Here is a 26,470-nt window from a genome sequence, read left to right on the forward strand (position 1 = left end):
TGGGGCAATGCGGGCAGAACAAGTTGCAGCAAGCCACTGTTCTGCAACTTTTTCTATATATATTTCATCCCCAAAATCTTCACTGTCATCACCACAAACGCCATTCATAAATTGACCCGCAACTTCTTCTAATTCTTCAGTTTTTTTATTTTCCACTTCAATGGCTTCCATTCCTCAGTTCTTTACCGACCAATCATTTTACAGCGATTTTTCACAGTTTCCTTACCCGGTTATCGCCGGAGATAGCCAAAACTACGGCGATCATCCATCGGCCTCCAGTGGAACAATTTCCAGTGGTGCCATTTCAGCTTCTAGTGGTGGTGGAGGTGCTATATGGGGTGATGATCAGACTTTTCCCATTTCTTTTGATAATGTTTTGCCGCCGGAATCCGATGTCGTTTCGCCTCCGACGATGACGATGTCGTTCCCTTGTGAACATTTTGGGTTTGTGGACTCTTTGCCTCCTGTGCCCACATTGCCTGACTATAATAGCACCGCCGTGTGCGGCGTTTCTGGGATTCAAAACTTCGGAGCCAGACTGCAACATCCCGATGTGTGTGAGTTTGGAGATGAATGTTGTGGCTACATGCAAGATTTCAAGCCACCGTATCCTGCAGCAGCCGCCGCCGCCGCCGCCGCAGAAAACTGGGTACTCATCTCTTTTATGTCATCATTAACAAGCTTTTACAAACAACCTCCATTGAAATTCACACATTTGGATTCTTGAATTATTTTTTCCAGGGATTCCAGAGTACCCGAATGCCATTAATGGAGGAAGCCAATGCTAAGATTGGTAGGTATTCTGTAGAAGAAAGAAAAGACAGAATTCTGCGATACTTGAAGAAGAAAAATCAAAGGAACTTCAACAAGACCATCAAGGTTGTTCTTTCTCTCTTTGTTTCTTTAATCAGTTAGTAAATTAAATCATAATTAAAACTCAATTAATTTTCCTTATCTTTTTTCATTTTTTTACAGTATGCATGTCGCAAAACCCTTGCAGACAGAAGAGTTCGAGTCCGTGGAAGATTTGCAAGGAACAGTGAATTATGTGAAGAAGAAATTATCAAGAACAATGAAAATAATTCTCATAAAGAGAAAGATTTATTCTGTAATTCTGATGGAATCCATGAGGTAATTTCAAAGACTATATATGACTTTAATAAAACGACGAATTTTCAATCTGCTTTTAAATTTAAAAAGTCTATTTACTCACCTGTCATCTTGTTTGGGCTTTTCAGACTAAACAAGATGATGAGTCGTGGCTGCAGGAGGCAATGGCAAGTCTGATGTATTTACCTTACATTGCCGGAAATTAATCAGACAATAAATTTATTATTGATGAAGATGAAGAGCTAGGTCGATTGAAGCAAAGAGAAATAGAGATTCATGCATGCTTTAGTTTTAATTTCTACGTGTAGAAATCAATAATATTTCATGCACTAACATTGAATATAAGTACGACACAAAAATTAGCTATTTGTCATTATCTAATTGAAAAATACATCAATTTTTGTATTTATATTTATATTTATTGTTAGTATATGTATTATTCCTGGAGTAAAAATATTCTCTAGCCAAGCTGATAAGTTTAGCCATGTAGGGTCGATTGCTTTCGATGGAGCTGGGCTTTTGTTTTCCTTTTCTTTTAAGTTGGTAGCTAGAAAGTTGAAAAAGAAAGAGTTTTCCATCTTTGTACACTAATTCCTTCTTTATTCCCTTTGATATAATAAAATCTTGTACATTTGCAAATTAATGTGTAAAATTGTTGCCACTCACTGCATCAATCAAATATTTATTTATATGATAATTTATCTTAATTATGGTTGTTAATTATCAGATACACTTTGGTAATAAATAATAGGTTATTAATTTACCGAAAAATAACTTGAATAATTTGGATCTCGAATCCAAAAAGTATATTTAATTAATAATATTATTAACAGTCCAAAAACTTGATTAAAATAAACTCGATTAGAGTTTGATTCAAATTTGATAAACTAAAATTAGGGGTAGTTTAAGTTCAGATAATATAAAAAATAGTTTAGTTCAATTTAACTCGATTTTGTAATTTGAATTTGTCACTTATTAACAAAACAATATTGTTTTACCAAATAATTTATAAAATGACATTATTATGATAATTGATTGAAATAATCTGAATGAGTCATGAGCAAAGTTCAAATTGAATTAACCATCCCTTGATTCATGAGTCAAACTGAGTCGAACTTTCTCTAACTCAAGTTTAATTTAATTTTAAAAACAATTCAACCTTCTCAATTTGAATTTAAGTTAAACTAGGATAAGTTAACTTTCAAGACTGACCTAATTCGATTCTAGTTCAATCTTATAAATACACACATTAATATCTTATGATATACTCGTACTAAAGAGGAAGGTTTGATAGTGGATTGTTCAACTAATCTTCTTAATATTTATCAACTTGGTGATCAAGCTCTACCTTGAAAGAACAGTCAAGATCCTCCAAATAGGATTTTTCATCACAAAAAATATCTTGAAATTATTGTGTGCTAAGTACCGTTGCTTGTATGATTCCCTTTATTATTGCCATCAAACATTTTTTGCAACTCATAGTTCGTGCATTCCTCAAACAACATTAATTAATTAATATATTTCCCTCCTAAGTTTTAAAAACTAATAACTTGACCTCTGTTTAAAATTTTCTAATTTTGAAAAGTCACATTCTTCTTTCCAAACCTAGAGTTTTTTTTTCTTCACACTTTTGGCTACTATCTTTGGCATCAACAACCTATCCTCTCCACTCTAAACCGTTGTCGCTCCGTCTCTTCATCTCTTCGATCGGACCCACTCCTCGACGGTGCAAGATTTCGTCAAATCCAGATGAATCGTCATCTAGACAATGATGCATCCAAACGATTCGTTTGGACACATCATCATCCAAATGATTGTCTGGACTAGTCAACAACACCTGATGATTCGTCTGGAGCCATTGATGCATCCAAATTTGACAAAATCTAACGTCGTTGGTAGGTCTAAATTTGACGAAATCTGGTGTCATCGACACATTCAAATTTGACGAAATTTGGTGCCATCGACAAGTGGATTTAACTAGAGAGATGAAGAGACAGAGTTAGCAACAGTTTAAAGTGGAGAGGGGAGGTTGTCAGAGCCGGAGATGGTGGTTGGAATAGTGAAGAATAAAACCATAGGTTTAGGGGGAAAATGTGATTTTTCAAAATTAGAAAATTTTAGATAGGGGTAAAGTTGTTAGTTTTTAAAATTTAGGGAAAAAATATAATGAATTTTATATTTTTTTAATATTATTAATAAAATAACAATTTTACCCCTCCTAACAGAAAATTTTAACTATAGCTAGTCCTTGAATAAGACTTTAAGTTTTTCAAACTCCGTGGATGTAACTTTAAGAACACATCAAAATTTGGGTGGGAAATATTCCTTTGGCCTATAAAATAAATACCTTTTTATTTATTTATTTGTATGAAATTGCAAAGGCAACAGGATGCTTTATTATTTTTAAGTAAAATATAAAATTTGAATGCATGATTGATTAAGTTATCAATTGATTTCTTTGAATCTTACTTAATTATTTGGTGCTCAATTAAATTAGCTAACTAATATGGGGAGGATATTGGCTCGAATCATGATTCAAATCGAAAGAAGCTCCAACTCAAGATTGAGTTGCTAGAAAGTCACCGATAGGTTCATCATTTTTAATAATTTTTCATCTTTTTAGATTTTTTACTTTAACAATTCTTCTTTTTTAAGTTTTTGGCCGTTTTTCTTCTTCTTCTTCAACAAACTCATCATCAATCAAATGAGTAGAACTCAAATTAAACTTTATTTAAACTTGATTTTGCTTGGCTCCATTCAAATACACCAGGAATATATGGTTAATATAGAAGTCAATATTTGAAGAAGACATACAAGATATGTGTACTAGTATTATTCTGATAAAACATAATTGTACGTGAAGATGCCAAATGTTTATATAATTAATTATTTTTATCTACTCTGAGACTCCATAAATGAAGTTTCACCTGTTGGCTTCGAGAAGAATACCGTGAAGATTGATGGAAATCGGGAATATTTGACTGGTCTTTCATTAGGGTTTTATTTTTCCATCTTTTTGTGCTTGCGGGTCGGTTCATGGAACATTTTTCCAATCGCTTTTTTTATACCTTCAAGCTAAATTTTATCCTTTAGTATAAATCTGTTAATGGCTATGAAATCTTTCGAGCCTCATCTTCCTGCATTATATAACTGGTTCTCATGAGTTTCTCCATATCCTTTGAGCCGCAATGTGTCTCTTCATTTGTCTAATAAGCATTTTGTGTTTGTCATTATACATAACACGGGGATAAATTTTGATGTGTTATCATATTGGATATTATTTTACTCTAATTTAAAATAATTCAATTATATAATAATACGTCAGTATTCACACTTATATTTGTACCTACTTCTATTAGGGTTTCTTTTTACTTTTTAAATCTAAATATGTTAAAGAATTTAACCTTTGAATAGAAAAATGATAACTAATCATTTACTTACAAGTAGTATTACTTTGATTAAATAATACTATATATATTCAATTTTAAGTATCTAATCGAATATCTAAATAATATATTACATTTAATTTAAAGTCACTCAATTAATACTTAAAATTGAATACACGCAATTTTGTTATATTTTTATTATATAAAGTTAGTTTGAAACCCTTTTTCTTTACATGAAAACAAACTAAGTATACAAAGTTAGTCTAAAAATCCCTCCAAATTATAATAGTTAGTCGTTTGTAAAATAAACCATATTTACAAACAAAGGTAACTAACGGATACAAATAAATTGGTGTATCATCATATAATTTGATAATTTCAAATTATGAATAAAGTAAACAATTAAATCATTCATTCACATTATGACACATCAATTTGTATGTATTCATTAGCATTATACATAATATATATATATATATATATATATATATATATATATATATATATATATATATATATATATATATATATATATTCCTCGCTAGAAAAATCTTCTATCATTCTCATTCCCTTTCCCTTAACTGTGAAGCTTTTCAAGATGCTGCTGCAGGCTCTCTTTGTGGCTTAATAATTTGTTAAGTTGCGATTAATTAACTAGGAGTTGAGTAGGGTTAAAGATGAGTGGAAGAAAAAGAGTTCTTTTTGGTCTTAAAATATTTGGAATGTGATGCCCTTTGTCAGGGAAGGGCTAGGCTAACCTTAATTTTTGTAAGGCATCTTGTATTGAATAAAGTTTTTTTTTCCTGTTAGCTTACAGCCTTTCGTATCGATCAGAAAGTGTGGAATAGCTAGCTGTACTATTTTGGTTCATAAATTGTTTCTTTTTTTTTTCTATGTTGTTAAATGTTATTAGGGTTGGATTCAATCTTAAAATTACTGTAGTTTTGAAAGTTAATTTGGTTTAAATTCGTGCAAATTGAACTCAAATTGAGCTCAAGTTAGAAGGATTCGCTTATTTATGAAATTGAGTCAGACTCGAGTTATAAGGAATTCGAATTGGTCAAACTCTCATGGCTCGTTCGGTTTAAGTTTGACTAGCAACTCAATTCGAATAACGTTAAATAATTATCAAAATAACGTCGTTTTATTCATTAATTGATAAAAACACTTGTTTTGTTGATAAGTCATAAATTAAATATATAAATTTGAATCATGAACTAGAGTTCGACTTCGAACTTTAAAGTTAGGGATCAAGATGAACTCAAGTCACCTTTCACTTTGGCTCAATGAACTCTAATTGTTTCATTTTTTATTCAAGCTAAACTTGAGTCAGGGAATATTTATGCTTAGTTTGGTTTGTTACGATAATAATATGTAATTAGTTGATTAATTGTGCGAGTTGATGGAAGTTCGAAGGTAGTGAATAGTGAGAAAGCTAGCTGGTAAATTGCATCAGGAGTTGTGATTTGGTTTGGGGTGTAAAGGGAAAAGTAGTGAAGAACCTTAGAAGTTTTGTAAATTAAAAGATTGAAAGCCCAGATGGGTTATTTAATCATGGCTATCTTTACATCATCTATATATCTTTTACACGAATCTCTTTCAAATAGGGGTGGATTCTAACCAAACAAAGGCTAGCTTGCGCTCAATTCAAATTCGTAGTCGCTGGAAAAAAAAAAGGGAAAATTGTTGGAAAAGAAGGAGAAAAAGAGTTGTTGGACAAAAGAACAAGAATCATTAGATAAGAAAGAACAATATTATGTATACCCATTTTGAATCACAAATAAGTATATACTTATGTATGTTATCATGTAATTAGATGTTAATTTATCCTTAATTTAAAATTATTTAATCACATTATAACACATATCAAGTGTATACTAATTTGTGTACTAAAATAGATATACATAGTTTTTTTTTTGGAAAAAAACAAAGTTTTCGGAGAAAAAGGAAAAGAATTGTGAGAGAAAGAGAAGAAAAATTGGCAAAGAAAAAGAAAATCACTAGAAAAGAAAAAATTGTTGAATCCAATGTAGTGACATCAGTTAGAAACTTCAGTTTAAGTTCAATTTGTTCGAGTTAAACATCGATTTAACATCAAGTCCAAAGGTCAATTTAAGTTTGAACTCAACTTAAATAAAAAATTACAGCTCAAACTTGTTTAAATTGACAATAAACTTATCAAAGAAACTACAAGAAAGTGTTAAAAAAGAAGAAAAATAATTGCTAGAGATAAACAAAGAAAATCATCGAAGTAAAAAGAAAGTTTGTCAAATAGATAAAATGTTGTCAAAAAGGTTAATATGTTAAAAACTTTTCAATGCCTCTTCAATTTAAGCCAGCTTTACTCAAAACTTGAATTAAGGTTACCCCACCTCAAGTTTGACTTGTTTAAGTAAAGACCAAACCAATTCGGCTCAAATCAAACTCTACTTAGTTAGTTAGTAGCAAGCTATTTGATAGAAGTATCCTAAAGTCAAAACAGAAAACTAGAGATATAATGAAGCAACAAGAGAAGTGATAATTATTGTTAGCTAAAACGAGAAAAATTTAGGTGGCTTTACACTGACAAGTCAAGTAGGTCAACATGAACATATCAAAGCAATGGGAAAAACAGTGAGCTTTCTTTCACATTTTTATCCTAATAAAAGGAGACTTGTGACTTTGTGAGATAAGAAGAGAAAGCAAAGGAGATATAATGGAGGCCACAAGCAACCATTCTTACTATCGTCAGAAACCACTATCTTAAATTGACTTGAAGCCACCGCTGTCTCATCAGTACGGGGTCCCTCTGCATGCACACACAGCTCTGATAGATAACAGAAGAAAAGAAACATAACCCTTTTCCATTTCAGTGGGAAATTTGTTAATAGTATCAGAAAAGAAGCTCCCAAAGCTGAGTCTTTATCACCACCATGTAGGGTTGACTCATTATCAATGACAAAGTTGTAGGTTTCAGTTAGTTCAGTTTGAAGCTAATGAAGATGCGATCTCTCTAGTTCGTTTGTATAGAGTTCAAATGCAACAAGTTGTATATTGATCAGCTCAGCTCAAATAAGTTGAATTCAAGTTAGAGTTTGAGATTAACTTTGTTTACTCTTTTGATGATATTATTCACCCTGCTAAATATGCACTAAGTGGAACAAGCTCAAGTTAGACTTGGACATTATGGTTTATATCTAAACTTGAGTTAGTCCCAGACTCTACTTAGATCGGATCAAATCCATTGCTAATGAGTTATACATGTTGTAAAGCGGGATGTGTTTCAATTTCTTTTTCTATTTGTTACTATTTGAATCTTTTTGGAGATGACAATAAGGCAAGGAAATGTTAAAAACCATAATCCTCGTCCCCGTGTTTGATACAGGGATAACAAGGCTTCTTTGTCCCTTTTTGATGGGAAAATTTTCTCCCCTTTCCCTCCCCCTCTCTATTCTTGCTAGAAAAAATTTCTTCCCCATTCTCTCTTTATCCCTACAGAAAAATAATAAAATATTTATTAAGCATCAAAACATATTTATAATAATTTTAAACTTTTAAAGATGACTTAATATTTAAGTATTTAGGGGATGGGGTGGCCAAGGATATATCTATTTTCGTTTCTACCTTGTTATAGACTATAAAAATTGTAGACGTACCTATCCTTATCTTCATTTTTATTGAGGAATCTTCTCTTGTTTAGAGAGGGGCAAGCTGGGGTCACAATATGGAGACCAAGTTGCCATCTCCCAAATCTTCTCCATAGTGAAGTCCCTTTCAAAGCAAATGAAAAATGATCATAAACATTACCATAAGGAGGAATTTTTATGTATGACAATATGTTAAGCTAACTGTGTCCTTTCAAGTGGAGGGCGGGCTAAGAATTAAGAAGTCTTTAGTGGGTTGAGGGCAATGAAATTCAACTGTTTCTCTATGACCTTCCCACATCAACTTCAAATCACAGGATCGCCCAGAAAGATTTGTCGGTTCCAAGGGGCTTATCTTGCCACCTTCTATGTCCCACAGAACTTGGAAGAAGGCTAAATATTGCCACAAATTCTAGCAGATGATACTCTCTGGGTGTTGACTTCAGTTACAAAATCAAAGTTTGAGGACAGTATGAGCTTTCATTTTTGTACCCAATTGCAAAGATAATTTAGAATTAAGTATGAGTTGTCCATAGGGTTCTTGTCCTATCGGTGGGGCTAGGGTTACAATTAAACTGAGTTTTCAAAATCAACTTGATTATATTTAGACAAAAACTCTTAACTCGTTGAGTTAAAAAGTTCTTGTTCATCAGTCATCTCCTTATATTCAAAATCAAAGAGCATGATTTTAGAAAAATTTTAAACTTAAGCCACAAGCTCATGAACTCACAAAACCATATATAACAAGCAGCTTGAATTCAACTCTTGAATTTTACTATCAAGTGTGTGTAGGGTTTTGGTTCTATCAATATGGATAGACAACAATCAATTTGGGTCAAACCAAACCGAATATCCCTCAACTCAATTGCATTTAAACAAAACTCAAAACTCATACTCAAAGCCCGCTAAGTCCGAAAGTTAGTTGGCTCAAACTTTAGATAAAATTGATAGACTTAAGCTCAACTTGATAAATAAAAATAATATTTCTTAACTTGTATATTTATCAATTAACTCCCTGTATTTAGAGTCAAGAGCAAGACTTTGATAAATTTTTAACTTGTATTGAACCACAAGCTCCTGAGCTCTTAGCTCGAAAATAATCAGGTCAAACCCAGCTCATTTCCAACCCTAGGTGGGACTAGATGCTTGCTTAATGGCATCATGGCTTATGCTTTTGTACTAAAAAATGGGGTTATGATATGATATGGTGATAATATCCATGTCGCAATTATGGGTTTTGAACAACAAAAGTCTAGCACTTGATGAGCTGAAGAAAGGTGAACAGATCTAACAATGATATTGATTGAAAAGGCATAAATTCAAGATGCTTTTTATCACAGTACAAACAAAAAAAAAAAATAGTATACAGGAATGGACCCTCTTCATGGATCTAATTTAGCGTAATTCTGTAGGGCCATGAATAAACAAGACATGCCAAAATGTAATCTGAAATGAACTGAGTTAGCTGAGCTTGAATACTTCAAAACCTTATGGACAAATATGGCATATAAAAAGCTAAGCCGGCAACTTTGAACGACTATGGAGATTAACGTTTCAGCTGATATCAGCGAGAATATTGCAAGGGCCTCAGTCCCATTTCGAAAATAAAAATTAAATTAGGTAAATATTGAGGCCTTAGCACCGTCCTTTGTTTGTCTCTTTCTTCTGTTTTAAGAATTGACGATGTAAAGTTGAACTATGGATGTTGATCAAACTTACAGAATTTGAATGATATCATGCATATGGTTGGATCTACGGTCCCATTTCAGCTTCCAAGCGTGAGCTCTCCTTTTCGAAAAATTCACATTCTTGCAGAAGTTTAGCCAGTTTTGCAGCATTCTCTTCCTGAATATGAGATGGAACTTTTTCTTGATAGCCAGTTGCATTAATTACCTTCTCCAGCTTCTCCTTTTGTCTGTTCATAGGTAAAATTTGTTTCAAAGATTGGTGATTAAAAATAACATAGATGACAATCAATATATCATGCTAGTCTTAATATCCCCCCAAAAAGAGTTTTTAAAAAAGACTTACTTTTCTATATCGGCCATCTTATTCTTGATCTTTGCGAGCTCTTGTTTTGCATCAAGAGTCCCTTGAACCTTCAGATAAATTTTAACTTCTTCATTTACAGTATCAAATGCACATCCAACCGGAGCATCATCTCTTCCACTCAGTAGCACCTGTTGAATGTTTCACATTAAAGATAAATTTATATATTACATCATTCTGAAACTAAAAATTTTAATTCTATTCTTCTGCAACTACAGGCAGATGAAGCACAACGCACTCTCAACATAAGGTCAGCTTTAGATATTAAATATAATATCCATCAAAAAAGAAATACAATAAACTAAGAACCTTCAGCAAAGAAAACTCATGCTATATACCTTCAAAGATGATATAGTGGCAAGTGTTAAAATCTCCAATTCATGACTTTCAATAATCTCTGCCGCTTCTTCTGTTTGGCAAAATGCAAAAGCTGGTAGCCTGAAGACATAATTATTTCAGTATAAATATTGGATTCAACTTAATATGGTATCGTAAATATCAAAAAGATGGTGAACTTAAGGACAGAATCTCCAAAGAAAATAATTTGTTTTACTCTACTTAATATATAAATTACAGAATCTGAGCTGAACATAAAAAATAATAAAAGACAAGGGTGCTTCCTCTTAAAAATGTTCTGTTTTGTTTGATGGAGAGAAAATGTTGGTTGGATGGTTTAATTAGTAACATAATTTTTGGGATAAGCAAGTGAATAATGAATACCATTTCTTTCAAGACCATAAATTAGATACCTGCCACTAAACAGTTGCTTGCTAAAATTATGAATGGTAAGAGTTATACTTACGAAGACGGATCAAGAGGTAGGAGTAATACAAAATAAAAGAAAAGTTATATTACTCTTCGAACCATGTGGTTGATAGAAAGAAAAACATAAGGGGTGAGTGTGATTTACGTATGTAAACACATTCTTAATTCTATTTTGCCACTATTTGACAGCATTAAAAATTTAGAATGGGTGGAACCTGCATCACTAACCTCAATGAAGGGAGACTAAGCACAACGAGGCCACCAATCCCAAGGTGAAAATTGTTTATAAAAATTTATGAACTAGTCAAATAACAATTATGTATGCAAACATAAGCACAATTTATTCAGTGAACTATGATTATAATTTGTTTTAAAATTCAGAAAAAGAAATTCAAGTTTCATATTGTGTAGATGAATACAAAAAGAAAGCACTCGTTTGATCTTTGCCTGCTTGGAAATAATTATCATTTCAAATATTTACCTCTCATTTTTTTGCTTCCCAAGCACCTCTGCCCTGAGTGACCTAAGGCATTTCACAGTGGACTCAACAGTCTTCATTTCTTTCTCAGCATTTTCATTAGCCCAGTTCTGCAATGCGTCAAAATAGATAAACCAGTGATGAAACAAAAAATGAAATTACCGCTTAACAAACATCTTATAATCCACTTTTAAAACCTCTTTGTATATTTTTTCGATTTTATACAACTATCCTTCATTACAATATATATAATCAATTGTCAAGGAGACCCTATCAGAAATCTAAACAGTTTCCCTAGAAGAACACAAAGCCCATAGTGGATCCACATAAAAAAGCAGTCAATTCCTACCTCACAATCCAAATACAGAAACGAAAATTACCTTAACAGGTGATGGGTATTCACACAACATAATTGATTCTTTTCTTGTATAGCCACCCGGTTGTGGAAGGCGCTGCCACAATTCTTCAGTGACAAATGGCATAAAAGGATGAAGTAATCGCAAGCCAATTTCCAGGCATACCCAGAGAGCATCTTGCGAAGAACTCCTCTCAGAAATAAATCCATCACCAACAAAGTAAGGCTTTATTGCCTCAATAAAAACGTCACAAAACAGATATTGCCACCACGAATACACAGTGCTGGCTGCCACTGAGAATTCAAATGAATTTAACGATGTTACAGTTTCTGATATGGCCCCATTCAGCACTGAGAGAATCCACTTGCAGCTAAATGGCATGAGCTCTGGATTGATACTTGATGGAGGGATATAATCCTCCCCAAGTTTGCTCATAGCAAACCGAACGGCATTCCACAATTTGTTACACCATTGTCGATAACCCACAACTCTTTGGATATCCAAATTTATTTTATCAGACTGCAATGACAAGTAAATAAAAAATATTGATTCAGATAAATAAATTCCATTAACCAAAACAGTGGGAGGATAATTCTGGATCTGCACTTAAACCATGAGGAAATCAATAGGCAGAAACATAAACCTGAGCAGTGTATGAAACAAGTGCAAATCGAAGGGCATCTGCGCCACATTCAGCAATACCATTAGGGAAGTCTTTCTTTTGTCCGGCTTTTGCAATAACCAGCTCACGAGGATCCAAGTTACCCTCCTCTAACCTTTTTTGAAGACCTTCAAGGGATATACCGTTTATAACTTCAAGGGGATCAATAACATTTCCCAAAGACTTTGACATCTTACGCCCATGTGCATCACGAATCATTGGATGCAGATATATCTGCAGGATATAAAATAGGCATTAAAAGGACTTCTCTGCATATTTTAACCCAGAATATCTCAACTGAATTTCTGAAAGGAATGAACTATAACTTCCTCAAGTTACATGGTAATATACCAATTTTTTGTCAAATTTCTTAGACATAGTCGTGCTACAAATATAGAAATCTAACAAGTGGATGAGTGTCAAGTACACATGCAATATATGGACAGTATAAATCTATGTTAACATCAAAACTCCAGCACTCTACCACCAATGTCCACCCAAAGTGAACAGAAACAAAAGTTCAAGTTCTTCATAAGTTATGAGAATAATTTTTAATCTACTGAGTGTTATGTGGCATTGCTTAATCACTTAGCGCCTCAATAACTAGCACACAGTAAATATATTACTGATAAACCCCACACCTCAAACAGTTTAGAAGTAGTGCTTCTAGTTGGTTTCAATAGCTTACTATTTTATAATAAGTTTATTGCCTATTCTGTAACACAACATTAAAACAATACTTAAATTCATCAGACCACTAAAAAAGTTTATTAATCATTTCCTATAGTCTTGATTTCAAAATTTCAATAAATCGTAAGTAGACACAGTAGAACTTAATGCCTATCCTAATAAGCCTACAAAATTGGATCTAAACATATAAAATGTTCAATATAAATTAAATTGAAAGACAACCATTTACTTACACATCTAAAAGGTACATCACCCCCAAGTTTAATTCCCGACATCACCATCCGAGCAACCCAGAAAAAGAGAATGTCATGCCCGGTTTCAAGAACAGAAGTAGGGTAAAATGTCTTCAGGTCATCTGTATTATCAGGCCACCCCAAAACTGATAATGGAAAGAGACCTGAAGAAAACCAGGTGTCAAGTACATCAGGATCTTGACACAACTCAAACTTCTTCCCAGAAAATTTTTTGCTAGCCTCCATTAGGGCCTCTTTCTCATCTCTAGCAACTATCCAATGGTCATTATATGAACCAAGTTCCTTCAATTCATCATCTTCTAATGCAACATACCATGCAGGAATTCTGTGACCCCACCAAAGTTGCCTTGAGATACACCAGTCACGAATGCCCTCAAGCCATCTGTCAATTTTTAATATCAAAATCAGTAAATTGATCATGAGGCCATACCAACTCCATAAAATTTTAGGCTATTGATACAGCAATGAATTCATAGAAAACAGCACAATAGATTAATACAAACTATCGGATACATTTGCATTAAAGTTCCATTAAAATTCAGAAAAAAATGACTTCATGAGAGCTACCTTCTCCATTCAGCCTTGTACTGTTCTGGGATGATCTCAAGCTTCCCATTATTGACTGCACTAAGACCCTCTGCTGCCATGCTTTTGCAGTTAACATACCACTGGGGCTTTATCAGTGGCTCTATAACATCATTACTTCTTGAACAACGGCCCAGTCTCATTTCATTGTTTTTGGCACCTCTATACAACCCCTAATTGTATAAAAAAGAATAGTTATAAAAATAATTATATCATACCATACAGGTGAACAGACTACTTCTATGATATAGCAAGAACCTTCTTTTGTAATGCTTCAGTCACAGCCACACGAGCCGCGAAACGTAGCATCCCCTCAAATTCTGAACCACCATTACTATTTATTTTACCATCATCAGTAAAAATGTTTATAAATTCAAGATTGTGCCGCTTGCCGACCTCAAAATCATTTGGATCATGGGCTGGAGTTATCTGCAAAAACATTAAGGGAAGGGCAGTTGTCATACCAGAAGCAGTAGAAGACCATTAAATTGTTAGCATTCAAAGTTGAACATGTGAATTCTCACCTTAACTGCTCCAGTCCCAAAGTTCGGATCAACAAGAATTCCATCACAAACAATTGGTAGTTTTCTTCCATTAAACGGATGTATTGCAAATTTTCCATGCAAATGACTATACCTTGTATCATCAGGATGAATAGCTATGGCAGTATCACCAAGCATTGTTTCCACCCTAGTAGTGGCAACAACAATCTCACCCAATCCTTCCTCCAGAGGGTACGCAAATGATGTTAAAACACCAAATTCAACGGGATTTTTATAACCAGGAACATCTAACAGCGTCTTTTCTTTGATGTCAGTATAGTCTACCTAGAAACACAAAGTAACTTCAAAATTAAGCAGGAAACGGTGCAACAATTACAAAATAAATCACTCAAAGGAAGAGGATAACCTCAATATCAGAGATGGCTGTTCGTAAGAGACAATCCCAATTCACTAGCCGAAGATCCCTGCAAAAGATATAGAAGGACCCTCAGAGAAAGTATTGCCAAGGACAACCATATAATGACCAGATAAATAAAGATTTGCTCATTTTTCATTAAAATTTATAATAAACCAGTCTTACAGAGCCCTCATCCATTTTACATAACAGCCCCATTTATAATTGCTTGAATGCTATGCCTCGGCATGATAAAGTCATCATAATGACAGTTTCCTATTTTAGAATATACATTTAAAAAAATAAATAAAAAACAATATTAACGATCCAGCAAAAGGTTAACACATTACCAACTAAATGTCACCATAATCAAATTAATTGAGCCCTGGTACTAACTAATTATGGTATTTAAAAATTCTTTTTTAACAAAAAGGGGAATCATGTGCAACTTCAATCTTAATATTAATTGAGGACAATTAATCTAATCATTAGCATAAATGATTAAAAAATCATGCAAATAGTATAATAAGTCCAGCCACAAACTTACCGATATATGAGACCTTCCTTGTGTAACCGAACAAAGGCCTCAGTTACAGCCTTTGATCGCTTATCATCCATTGTAAAGCACTAGAGAACAAAAAGAAGCATGACATCAACATACATCTACATCTTAGGAATGGATAACATGTACAGCATGATATTCAAACTTTTACCTCTCGCGACCAATCAAGAGAGGCACCCAAACGGCGTAGCTGTCTTAATATGGTACCCCCATACTGGTTCTTCCATTTCCACACCTTTCCACCACAAGATCAACCAAAAACAAAAGTGAATTTACTTAAAGGTGTAATGGAAAGCCAAATTATTAATAAGCTTAAACCAAATGCTGACACTAGAAACTCACCTCAGAGACAAAGGCCTCACGACCAAGGTCATGCCTGGTTAATTTCCGTTCACGCATTAGCTTCTTCTCCACAACAACCTGTCAAATGGCAACCAATATTCCAGTCAGATATTAATAGGAATTTGAACTTAAATACATATTCACTGCCTAGTCAATCAAATATGGCAGAATGATAATAACAACAAATTTAAAAGAAAAGGACTGGATCATCATAGTCATGAATAAGCTGTTATTTCTGGAACATCAGAGATCCCCAGATTAAATTTAAAACCCAATGATACATGGGGCTCCATAATCTGCACAGATTCTTCCCAGAAATCAAATAGAACTGCATTGCATCTGTAATTCTAAGGAAATTGATTAGAGAAGGAATCCCAGATTTAATGGGTCCAGGTAGCAAACAATATAAAAATGACGCCCATTCACAAAAGAATTTTGCATTTTTACTACCACTGTGAACATATCTATGCATAAGGAATAAATTAAATTTTAGCCTTTAATCCAAGCTTGATTCCAATGGTAGAGGAATGTAAACTGTGTCGATATCCCAGTATTAGTAATTCTAAGGAAAATGATTAGAGAAGGAATCCAAGGAAAATGTGTATGGGAAGCAAACAATATTAAAATAACACCCATCTACAAAAGAATTTTGCACATTTAGTACCCCTGTTAACATAATGTATATATGTATAACGAATAAATTAAATATATGTCTTAATCCAAGCTTGATCAATTCCAATGGTAGAGGAATGTAACCTGTGTTGATATCCCAGCATGGTCCATGCCAGGAACCCACAAGGTATTATATCCAGACATTCTCTTCCAACGGATAATCATATCCTGTGTGATGTAAAAATCACAGTTCAGAGACATATACACTGTAGAAGTAAAATTACAAGGAAAGCAGGAAACAATATGTCACTGCAGAGACCTGTATGGCAATGGTAAGGGCATGACCTATGTGCAGAGCCCCAGTCACATTTGGAGGTGGAAAAACCTGCAGAATAAAGTACTAACATTAAAGATAATGTCCAACAAACTTGAATAAAATTTAACATAACCATCCAATTCTTCTTTTAGGGACCACCAAATAACATACAAACTTCAAAACTTGAAAATATAGTATTTCACACAGCTAGTGCTTAGTTATTCACATAATCCATCATTTTAACTGGTAATACACTGCAACATCATAGTGTATTAGAAACTAAACTAGAAACTTACAATTACAAATGGCGGCTTGGAACTTTTAACATCTGCCACAAAAAGGCCTGATTTCTCCCACCATGGATACCATCTAGCCAAAACTCAGATACATAAAATCCAAAATCTAAACAAAATCATTCATTTAATTAACTGATAATTTAGTTTAGCCATCTAAAACTTACGACTTCTCAACTGCAGTTGGATTATACTGTTTTGCCATTTGCTTTGACATCTTTTTTCTCTCACCAAGTGGTGTCTCTGGATCAACAAAATCATCAGGATTCTCCTCACCATCATCATGCTTCACATTCCTCTTCGCACTCTTCTTTGAACCACCTTGTTCTTGTTTCTGTTGCTACATTACATGTACAAAATTACCAATATTTTGACAGTCAATCAGTATGTTAACGGAAAACACTACATTACTGAGATCTGTATCTGAATAACGCTACTCAAACGGACAAATTATGATATAACAAAACATAATTTGGTAACATAATAGCATCATACCAGTCTCATTGTAACTGAACCAGTGATGTTACAGTGACTTCCACTGAATTCAGTTCAAGTACATCATCCACACAAAAAAAAATCACAACTTCAAAACAGAAACAAAAAATTACCTTTTGTTCTGTTTTTTTCCAATGAACTAAAAACATAATTGGTAACATAAGAGCATCATACCAGTCTGATAGTAACTGAACCAGTAATATTACAGTGACCTCCACTGAATTCAAGTACATAATCCACAAAAAGAAATCTCAACTTTAAAAACAAATACAAAAATAACTTTCACTTTTTCTGCCTTTTCCAATGAACTCAAAACATAATTTGGTAACATAAGCGCACCACACAAGTCTCATTGTAACTAAACTGGTAAAATTACAGTGAGTTCCGCTGAATTCAATTCAAGTACATCATCCACACACAAAAATCACAACTTTAAAAACAAAAACAAAAATTACCTTCATTTTTTCTGCTTTTTCCAATGCCTTAAGTTTCTTCAGTTCCTTCTCCTTCGCCTAACAAAAATTATTAAAGAATAAAAAAATCATTATATACATATACATAAGCGTGAGTATATTTATAGATAAATAAATACCTTTTCCTCTTTCTTCTTCTTTCGTTCGAGCTCTTCCTCGGTGAGGATCTTCTCCTCAGGTTCTGACTATTAAATTCAAAATAATTTCAAAACACATCAGCATAAAATATTGAATTTATCATCAGAGAAAGCGAAATGGACGGTGATGATGAGAGCTTACCATGATTACTGATCCGTGAATTGAACGCGAACAGAGTGATGCTGGAGAATCACAGCAGTCGCACACCAGAAGAAAATAAGAGTGAAAATGGCAAAGATGCGATAAGAAGAATCGTGAGTTAAACGACATAAAAAGGTCGCGTTTTTGTGCAAGCCCAAAACCCTACTAAAACTACACTCTAAACCCCGGAGGTTTATTCTGCAAAATTCGGGCCCGTATGTTTAGGAAACTGACAATGATACCCCAATTTGAAATACCCATTTTACCCTTGTTTCCATATCAATTTGCAAGTCTAAAATCAGCTTTGAAGTAACCCTAACACATCAATTCTAATAATAAAAGGTCAAAAGGTATGTTGATTTCTCAAAGTTCTCTCCGTTAACTTTGAAAATATCATTTACCTACCCATGGTTGGTTAAAATTAACATAACTCTAACCCCTGAAAATTTTATTTTATTTTCCCCCCTAAAAGTTTAAAAACTAACATTTTCTTCCCCAAGCCAAGTTTGAAAAAATCACATTCTCCTATAGGGTTTAGTTTCAAAATCTGATCACATTCTCCAACATCATCGTCGGTCGTCTCTCCATCCCAATGGTCCTCATCCTCCGACGACCTGCCTCACCTCCACCCCAACCCCTTCGACATCAAAAAACATCATCTGGGAATTGTCCTTCTAAACGATATTTTTGGATGCCGGAGGGGTTGGGGTGAAGTTGAGGCAGGTCATCTGAGGATGGGGAATCGTCAGGATGGAGAGACGGCCGACGATGGCGCCAGAGAAGGTGATCAGATTTTGAAACTAAACCCTAGGGGCGAAATGTGATTTTTTTAAACTTGGCTTGGAGAAGAAAATATTAGTTTTTAAACTTTTAGGGGAGAAAATGAAATCATATTAAATTTATTTTTAATATTAAATATAAAATGATGATTTTACCCTTAAAATTAACAGATTTAAATTATCATGGGTAGATAAATAGTATTTTCAAAGTTAACGATAGAAAACTTTGGAAAATCAGCATATTTTGGATGGGAAATAGTCCTTTGGCCATAATAAAATCTGAAACACCCCTCTGTTGTTATATTGGCAAATCGTGATAGTGTTGTTAATCAAGGCAACTATGTAATTAGGATTAGATATAATCTAAAACGAATTTTACAAAAATTTAATTTGAGATTAATTTAAATTTAAAAGATTTAATTTAAGGTAACTGAAATTTAAATCGAATTAAAAATAATAATAATAAATTTATATATATCTAATTTTAAATATCTAAATAATATATTATTATATAATTAGATAATTTTAAATAAAAAATACAAGGTAACACTCAAATATATAATTTAAATCTAATAGAGTATTCAAAACTTGCACACAACATTATTCAAATAATTTAAATCTAAATTCAGTTTAAAGTAATTTAAATTTAATTTGAATTCGTTCAAACATCACTTGTTGGGCCTAAACTAAAATTCGTACTCAGAAGCAACTTTGATTGATTGATTCCAGCGCTAAAAGCTGGCAAACATTTATCTTCAAAATTCAATTAGTTAGAAGGACAAAATTTTACGATAAATAAATCAGACAACTAATATTCTTTTCGGGTAAATCGGCCTAAAGTAAGATGGGCCTAATTTAGCAAAGCCCGAGACGTATTTGTTTTGGGAAAGTAAGCCCAAGGCTTATACTCTTATTCCCAAAAGTTATTGGTCCAAAATACTTTCTTTACTTCAACGCGTTAATTCTTTCTAAATGCACCTTTGAGGCCCAGCCATCTCAAGGTAGGGTTGGGTTCAATAAGGGTTGAGTCCAAATAAAATTCGGTTGAAGATCAATTCAAATATGAAAGAGTTAGTTTAAAATTGATGAATTAAGATTTTAATTTGATTTAAAAATAATTTTATTTTAGATTTAATATAAGTATATTCAAACTTGAATGTCCATAATCTAAGTTTAAGTTTGAGCTTAAACAACTTGGAATGGATCTAACCATATCTCCAGATCTTGTTTCTTTTTCCCTAATTGTGACATAATTAGATTAACCACTCTTTAGTAACAAAAAAATGTTTGATTGATTCTCAAATGTTTTTCCTTTTTAATTACAAGAAGAGTAATACCATTCGAATCAGTAACAAACGCATTAGTTAGGATATAATTATAGTTTGTTATTTGGTAAATTCATGCTTGCGAAACAACCTAAGAAGCTTCTTCTCCTTATTCAAATGAGCTCATACGAGTACAATTGGTGATTAGCCACAATAGGAGCGATAAACACATCTCTTATTTGCTATATAATCAACCAAACGTGCAAAGCAAATAGACCTTTTTCACTCAGAGATTGCAAGAAGAAAGATTCAAAACAATACATCTCCTCAGTATCAACAAGATGATTTTCCTACTCCCTTTCATGCCTGCACAAAAAAAACTATCTCTTCCTTACTAATTCAGGATCATGCCATTAATATAATTGTTATCTTTTAGTTCAATTAGAGTAAGAAGAAGGAAATACTCAAATCTTACTATTTGATTATTGTAATTTATCTTTCCTATCCTATAACTTACAAGTATCAATACAAATGTGTCACATCAATTAATAATCATAAGTATGATGGAGATTTGAACCCAAATTTTTTATCTAAAAATTTTAATACTCTACTAATTTCGCTAACCCTTAATTATACCCATTGGATTAATATTGAATTGCAAAGATTGCGCCAAAAACATAATTTTATGTGAAATCAATATATTATTAATAATGCTCTCTCATTTGAAATGTTTTAGCTTAATTATTCCTAATCCAAATTTATTTTTCTATAAAATTTTATGTATAAATAGTTGAATAATAATAATATATTATTATGTGATTTAATGATTTTGTTTAATAGCATAATATCATGTTAATTTATTTATTTATATTATCATCCATCGTCACTTTGTGTGAAAAAGTTTGAAAAAAATTCTAAATATTGTTTGAAAAAAAGTTCTAAATATAGAATAATAAGTAATTATCTTGTAATCATGACCTAATGCATGCATCATCGCTGAATGGGTCATGTGTGACAATTAGCAAGTAATGCAATTATGCAAGAAAGCTCAAATAATTGGATTAAATTTTGTGGATGTTGTCTTTGATTTTGATCGTTGAGCTCAAAATTAAGCATTGAGTATTCACCCTTAATTAGAGGGTTATAATTAAGAGCATGATTTCCATAAGCAAATCCCTTGAAAGGATCTTCAATTTGAAATTCTTTTGCTGCTGAAAGCTAAGTAAGAAGAAAACATCATAAGTAATATAATATTAAACCACTACAAATTGTCGGATCCTTTGCATAAATAAAATTATTCAGATTTGTAGCCCATGATGATCTTAGTAAGTTTATATTAAAATTTTAATTGAGTAGATCTATCTATTGCTATTAATGACTAATATATATATATATATATATATATATATATATATATATATATATATATATATATATATATATATATATATATATATATATATATATATATATATTTACAAATACTTTCGACAATCCACTATTATCTTATAAACCCTAATTTTTTTTAACTATTCCGTTTTTCCAAAATTGTAAGTATTTAATGGCTTTGCATATAAATTTATTATTGTTTACTTTCTTTAAGGTATTGTTTAATGGCTTTTCATTAAAGTATTTAATGAAAAGAAAGGCATTTATATAATTTATGGAGCGATATAACAAAAACAATCAATAATAAAATTTTGAGATGAGATTTATTAAAAACAAGATTGTGGGTCCCCATAGTTTCACTTTTTAGATTTGTGGTTATAATTAGTGGATTACCAAGTGGATAATTCGATTTTTTTTTTTCAAAGAAGAACTCCATTTGGCGTAGCTAGCTTGGCCATCTCTTCGGGGTAGGGTACGATCACCGAACTATCAAACTTAGGGAGATCGATTAGTCAAACACCTCATTTTTAGGGTTTTCGATTTTAATACAAATATATTAAAAGACGTTAATATATAAGATTATAGAAATATGAAGTTGAATTTGAATTTTTTGATTCAAAATTCTGCGTTGGTAGGTGTTTGGGATTAACTTTGATCTCAAATGAGTAAGGCAGTAGATATATAAAATCTAATTAATCTCAACTAAAGAACAGATTATGAATATTAGTTGATTAATTTGTTCTGATGTTATTTTCCAAATGCATATGCTATTAATATGAAAGAAGATACAAAGTGGGGCACAAGAAGTGGCAAGCTGAACCACCATAAGAGTTTAAAGATTTAATACAAAATTAATCAACCAATTAGCTTCACTTCATGTATTATAAAGTTATAATAAATTAATCTATAAAATTTTGCGTATATATTTTATTTACACAAATAATGTATATTTAATATAATAAAATAACATTGAATTATATAATGATATATCATATATATTTGTATACGAAAAAGTTGGTAGGTATAGCAATGCTCTATATTGATAACTCATACATAAAACTATATATTAAATTTAAATAATTATTTACAATATGGTCAAGGATCATCATCATGATCATCATCTCTGAAAGGTGAAGAAGCTAGCCATATAAATACATATATAATTAAAGATGTGAAAAAGAAATTGAAGAAACAAAAGGAGACAGCAAAACATGCAAGCCACCATTATAGTTAATAATTAATTGCCAAAAAGAGGTAATGGGATCCTAAGTTAATTAATTATAACTCATCGATAAAATTATGTATACATATTTTTAAATATACAAATAAGTATATAGATAATGTATCATCATATAATTGAGTAATTTTGAATTAAGGATAAAATATCACTCAATTATATGATAATATATTATCTATATATTCATTTATGTACTTAAAAATATGTACATATAGTATTGCTTTTAATTAATTAGCATGACCACAAAGACCCTCCAATGCTTGCTGGATCAACATGCATGTCCATGGAGAAGAAGGACTTGGCTGCAGGAGAAGCGGCGGCAGCAGCAGTGTCTGGGGATTCTGAAGCAAATTGCCGCATTCTCATGTGGACAACTTCAGCTTGGGCGAGCGCCAGTTGAGTTTGCAGAGAGTCGATCTGTTGCTGCAAGGATGAAATGGCTCCAACGCAGCCGTACACTGGGTCTCTTACTCTTGCGTTGGCTTCATACACCATTGAACTTACTGCATCGCTACGTTGGTGCTCTGGAAGTTCCTGTAATTTCATGCACAAAGGAAATTAATATTGAGGACAAAGTTCCATGCATTCATGGCAGCTTGAAGAATATGATAATATATTGAGATTACGAGAGAAATATATAATTTAGAATTTCAAGAAACTACTTTCTACCGGTGTAGAGCTAGAACGTCGAAAATTTGGGACATAAAATACAATACTAGAGTATTAAATTGATGCTCACCAAGGTTTAATTTTTATCAAATAATAATTACTGATAGAATAATATTTCATGCATTAATAATAAAAATAAATATTTTTACTAATTAATAATAAAAAATATTTTTATAAATAGTAATTTATCATCGCTTAGGTGATTGAATAATTTTAAATTAAAAATACATTAAAATGAGTCATTAACATGTGTACTCATGTTTGTATATATTGTTAGTCTATGCAATATTATTTTAAATAATAATTTAAATAGATTCAATCAATTTGAGCTCAGCTTGAGATGAGGTTGGGTTCAAATTGAAATTAAAATGCGTAACTCGAATTTGAGTTGATGCGCATATCACTAGAGGGTTGTCAACAAAATGAAAGTTTTATCAAAGGGTGAATAATATTATCGACAGAATGAACGATATCATCAAATGAAAAAATAAATCAATCTCGATTCGAATTAAAACTTTAATTCGAAATCCAATTATTTGAGTCCAACAGTAGATTAATCTAAATTAAGTCAAATTATATTCACACCAAATCTCAATACCACAATAGTGCCCACAAATGTACATGGGAAAATTTAACTAATTAAGCTTCTAAATAAATTCATCTTTAATTACGGCCACCACAAAGAAGGTATGATCATTAAATAATACCGTGTGATGTAGCTATAATGTCATGCTTAGATAATAATATTATAATTAAGGTCCTAATTACATGTATATAAATAAATAAATAAGAAATAAGAAATATAAAGCTCAATTAAATGTGCTTACATCAATCACAATCTTCGATCTGTTTTACTAGTAATAGTCTCTTTCAGTATAAAGCATATGCATTCTTAAAGCATAAAAGCACACATGATTCACAGACATTACTTTCGATTAGATAAGAATTCTAAGGCTTAAAAAAGCTATTTAGTGGTCCTAAGGTGCAATTAACTCTATTGAATAAGCCACCAATTTTTCCATCTAAGAAATTATAAAGCTAATTTATGATCTTTGATTATTCTCTTTCTCATTTTTATTTGTGCAAAGTAGTGTAATATCTTAATGGTATGCTAGCTTTACAAAAGAGAACTAGGGCAAAAATGAAGAACATCTTCTCTTTCACCAAAGTCTCGAGAAGAGGTTTCTTTCTTCAATTAAGCCTTTTTGACCATTTTATCACTCTTTAAAATGTGTTCCTCGACATTAAAATATCAGAAAAATATGCATAAAAAATCTCTAAAATTAAACCACGCAAAAGATGAGGGAGCTTTACAAAGGTATACGCCTCTGCATGCGCCTCACAATACCAGTCAAAAAAGCACCAAAAAAAAACTCTTCTTTATATTTACATCAGGTTGCTTTATTCCAACACTCAGGTATCATTCCCCTAAAACAAAGTTTTGCATAAATTTGTGTTGTTTATGAATCAATACTTTATATACAAATGGCCGGATGTTAACAGATAAAAACAATTAGATGTGCAATTATATCATCTAATGTGACACATTAATTTGTTTATATATACTGTAATATATACCATTTGTTCATATAGTATTACTTTTCATGGATATGGATGGAAAATTAATGAAGAAAATGTCATCTTAGACGTGATTCAAAGAAAATTTCAATCATATTATAAACTTCTTTGTTGAATGTGTGTATGAGGGTACCCCATATGTTATATATGATGTTTTCCTCTTCTGAAATAGAAAAACTTGAAACATTTCTTTTATTTTGTAGCCTAAACAAAGCATTGTGAGAGAGATTAGGTAACCAAGAGAGAAGAAGAGTGATGAGTTTGATATATTAGAAAGAGAGAGAGAGAGAGGGAGAGTGAGAGCTGGAAGATGAACCTGTAGCATCTTGTTAACATTGCTGGCACCGAAAACCTTGTGAACACTGGCAAACTTTTGAGGCTCATCGGCAGGAAAATAAGGAGCAAAAACACAGTCGTGGGCACATCTCCGCCGCAGAAGTTTGCATGCCGCGCATGGCGATAGTGCACCTTGCTTTCTACCACTCTCCTTCATACTAATGATTTAATTATATATGATCAACTGATACACAGAAACCGCAAAATATGTATATAATTGAGCTAATAATAAGCAAAAAAAGAAGAAAATTTTAGAAAAATCACTATAAAGTAACTGAAGATAGAAGAAGAAAATGGTGAAAAAGTTGAGAAGAAGAGGAAGGAGGGCTTGAAGGCAGAGGTGATGGGTGTTATATAGAGACGGTATCTGGCAGCAAATCTTTGGAGGGCTCCACCAAAGAAAAGGACATAGATTCTGGTGACGATAAATGGTTTTTGTTTAGATCTTTTGCCCCACATCAATACGATATTTTGTCTATTTGTTTCTTCTTTCTAGCATTTAAATACCTTATTTAAATTTACTTTGGTCGATTATTTAGTAGATCATAAATTGCACTGCATTGCTTCTTCTCATTAACAACAAATAGTACTTATGTAAACAAGTTCAAAGTTCAAACTATTGGTATTCGTACCACCTTCACTAAGTAGTGGTAGAAAACATGACTTCACATCCTCCAACAATATTTTAAAATTAAAAATTTAATTTATTTAATATAATAATTATAAAATTCATCATTAAATTTACTTTTTAAACTTCTTAATATAACCAGTTAAATTTTAAAAAGATAATCTGATTCAAATAAAATTTTTATATTACTAAAAAGGACAGAAAACAATTTCATATATACACAATTTCTTTCTTTCTTCTTAACTCATACTATTTAACAATGGCGGTAGAAATTAGGGCTTATTTGAGGCTTTTCTATATAGTTTTTATTAATTTTTTCTTTTTTCACTCTTTTGAATCGCGATTCAAACGTGGACTCAATGG

At 32.1% G+C, this 26,470-nt stretch overlaps 3 protein-coding genes and 1 long non-coding RNA gene across 6 annotated transcripts; 1 reads left to right on the plus strand and 3 right to left on the minus strand.

Annotated features, from left to right (window-relative positions):
- The first annotated feature begins 122 nt into the window (after positions 1–122).
- LOC123198420 lies at positions 123–1,745 on the plus strand. The gene is made up of 4 exons (XM_044613127.1): positions 123–649; positions 742–879; positions 976–1,131; positions 1,239–1,745. Exons 1-4 carry the CDS (start codon positions 161–163, stop codon positions 1,314–1,316), a joined length of 861 nt encoding a protein of 286 aa, XP_044469062.1. The 5' UTR covers positions 123–160; the 3' UTR covers positions 1,317–1,745.
- Positions 1,746–7,754: 6,009 nt separating this feature from the next.
- On the minus strand, positions 7,755–8,246 carry LOC123197157. Its single transcript, XR_006497824.1, has 2 exons — positions 8,132–8,246; positions 7,755–7,967 (listed from the first exon to the last, which is right to left on the minus strand). It is a non-coding gene; the product is annotated as an uncharacterized LOC123197157 (long non-coding RNA).
- A 1,141-nt stretch (positions 8,247–9,387) lies between these two features.
- On the minus strand, positions 9,388–18,387 carry LOC123197837 (valine--tRNA ligase, mitochondrial 1-like). Of its 3 annotated transcripts, none has more exons than XM_044612269.1 (21): positions 18,227–18,387; positions 18,067–18,132; positions 17,930–17,986; positions 17,147–17,313; positions 16,983–17,055; positions 16,690–16,755; positions 16,515–16,598; positions 15,759–15,836; positions 15,568–15,651; positions 15,402–15,481; positions 14,867–14,924; positions 14,482–14,784; positions 14,216–14,386; positions 13,940–14,130; positions 13,352–13,754; positions 12,411–12,662; positions 11,792–12,286; positions 11,415–11,521; positions 10,507–10,606; positions 10,151–10,299; positions 9,388–10,034 (listed from the first exon to the last, which is right to left on the minus strand). In XM_044612269.1, the coding sequence occupies exons 1-21, from the start codon at positions 18,353–18,355 to the stop codon at positions 9,872–9,874; spliced, it is 3,276 nt and encodes a 1,091-aa protein (XP_044468204.1). In that variant the 5' UTR covers positions 18,356–18,387; the 3' UTR covers positions 9,388–9,871. The 3 variants fall into 3 exon arrangements, with proteins under 3 accessions (XP_044468204.1, XP_044468203.1, XP_044468205.1); XM_044612268.1 differs by having other exon boundaries at positions 17,147–17,319; XM_044612270.1 differs by lacking the exon at positions 16,515–16,598 and having other exon boundaries at positions 17,147–17,319.
- Positions 18,388–22,698: 4,311 nt separating this feature from the next.
- On the minus strand, positions 22,699–25,771 carry LOC123197672 (LOB domain-containing protein 4-like). The gene is made up of 2 exons (XM_044612014.1): positions 25,460–25,771; positions 22,699–23,430 (listed from the first exon to the last, which is right to left on the minus strand). The coding sequence occupies exons 1-2, from the start codon at positions 25,634–25,636 to the stop codon at positions 23,128–23,130; spliced, it is 480 nt and encodes a 159-aa protein (XP_044467949.1). The 5' UTR covers positions 25,637–25,771; the 3' UTR covers positions 22,699–23,127.
- Between the last annotated feature and the right edge of the window lie 699 nt (positions 25,772–26,470).

The sequence above is a fragment of the Mangifera indica genome, chromosome 15 (assembly GCF_011075055.1).
Source record: "Mangifera indica cultivar Alphonso chromosome 15, CATAS_Mindica_2.1, whole genome shotgun sequence".
Taxonomy (NCBI): domain Eukaryota; kingdom Viridiplantae; phylum Streptophyta; class Magnoliopsida; order Sapindales; family Anacardiaceae; genus Mangifera; species Mangifera indica.

Excerpts from the sequence above, each read along its gene's own strand:
- LOC123197672 (XM_044612014.1), bottom strand. The coding sequence starts at position 25,636 with ATGAAGGAGAGTGGTAGAAAGCAAGGTGCACTATCGCCATGCGCGGCA. Across the intron at positions 23,431-25,459 it reads ATGTTAACAAGATGCTACAG|GAACTTCCAGAGCACCAACG; the intron begins GTTCATCTTCCA and ends ATGAAATTACAG.
- LOC123197837 (XM_044612268.1), bottom strand. The coding sequence starts at position 18,355 with ATGTCGTTTAACTCACGATTCTTCTTATCGCATCTTTGCCATTTTCAC. Across the intron at positions 10,607-11,414 it reads GGGAAGCAAAAAAATGAGAG|GCTACCAGCTTTTGCATTTT; the intron begins GTAAATATTTGA and ends TTATGTCTTCAG. Across the intron at positions 10,035-10,150 it reads AAGATGGCCGATATAGAAAA|ACAAAAGGAGAAGCTGGAGA; the intron begins GTAAGTCTTTTT and ends ACCTATGAACAG.
- LOC123198420 (XM_044613127.1), top strand. The coding sequence starts at position 161 with ATGGCTTCCATTCCTCAGTTCTTTACCGACCAATCATTTTACAGCGAT. Across the intron at positions 880-975 it reads ACTTCAACAAGACCATCAAG|TATGCATGTCGCAAAACCCT; the intron begins GTTGTTCTTTCT and ends ATTTTTTTACAG. Across the intron at positions 1,132-1,238 it reads ATTCTGATGGAATCCATGAG|ACTAAACAAGATGATGAGTC; the intron begins GTAATTTCAAAG and ends TGGGCTTTTCAG.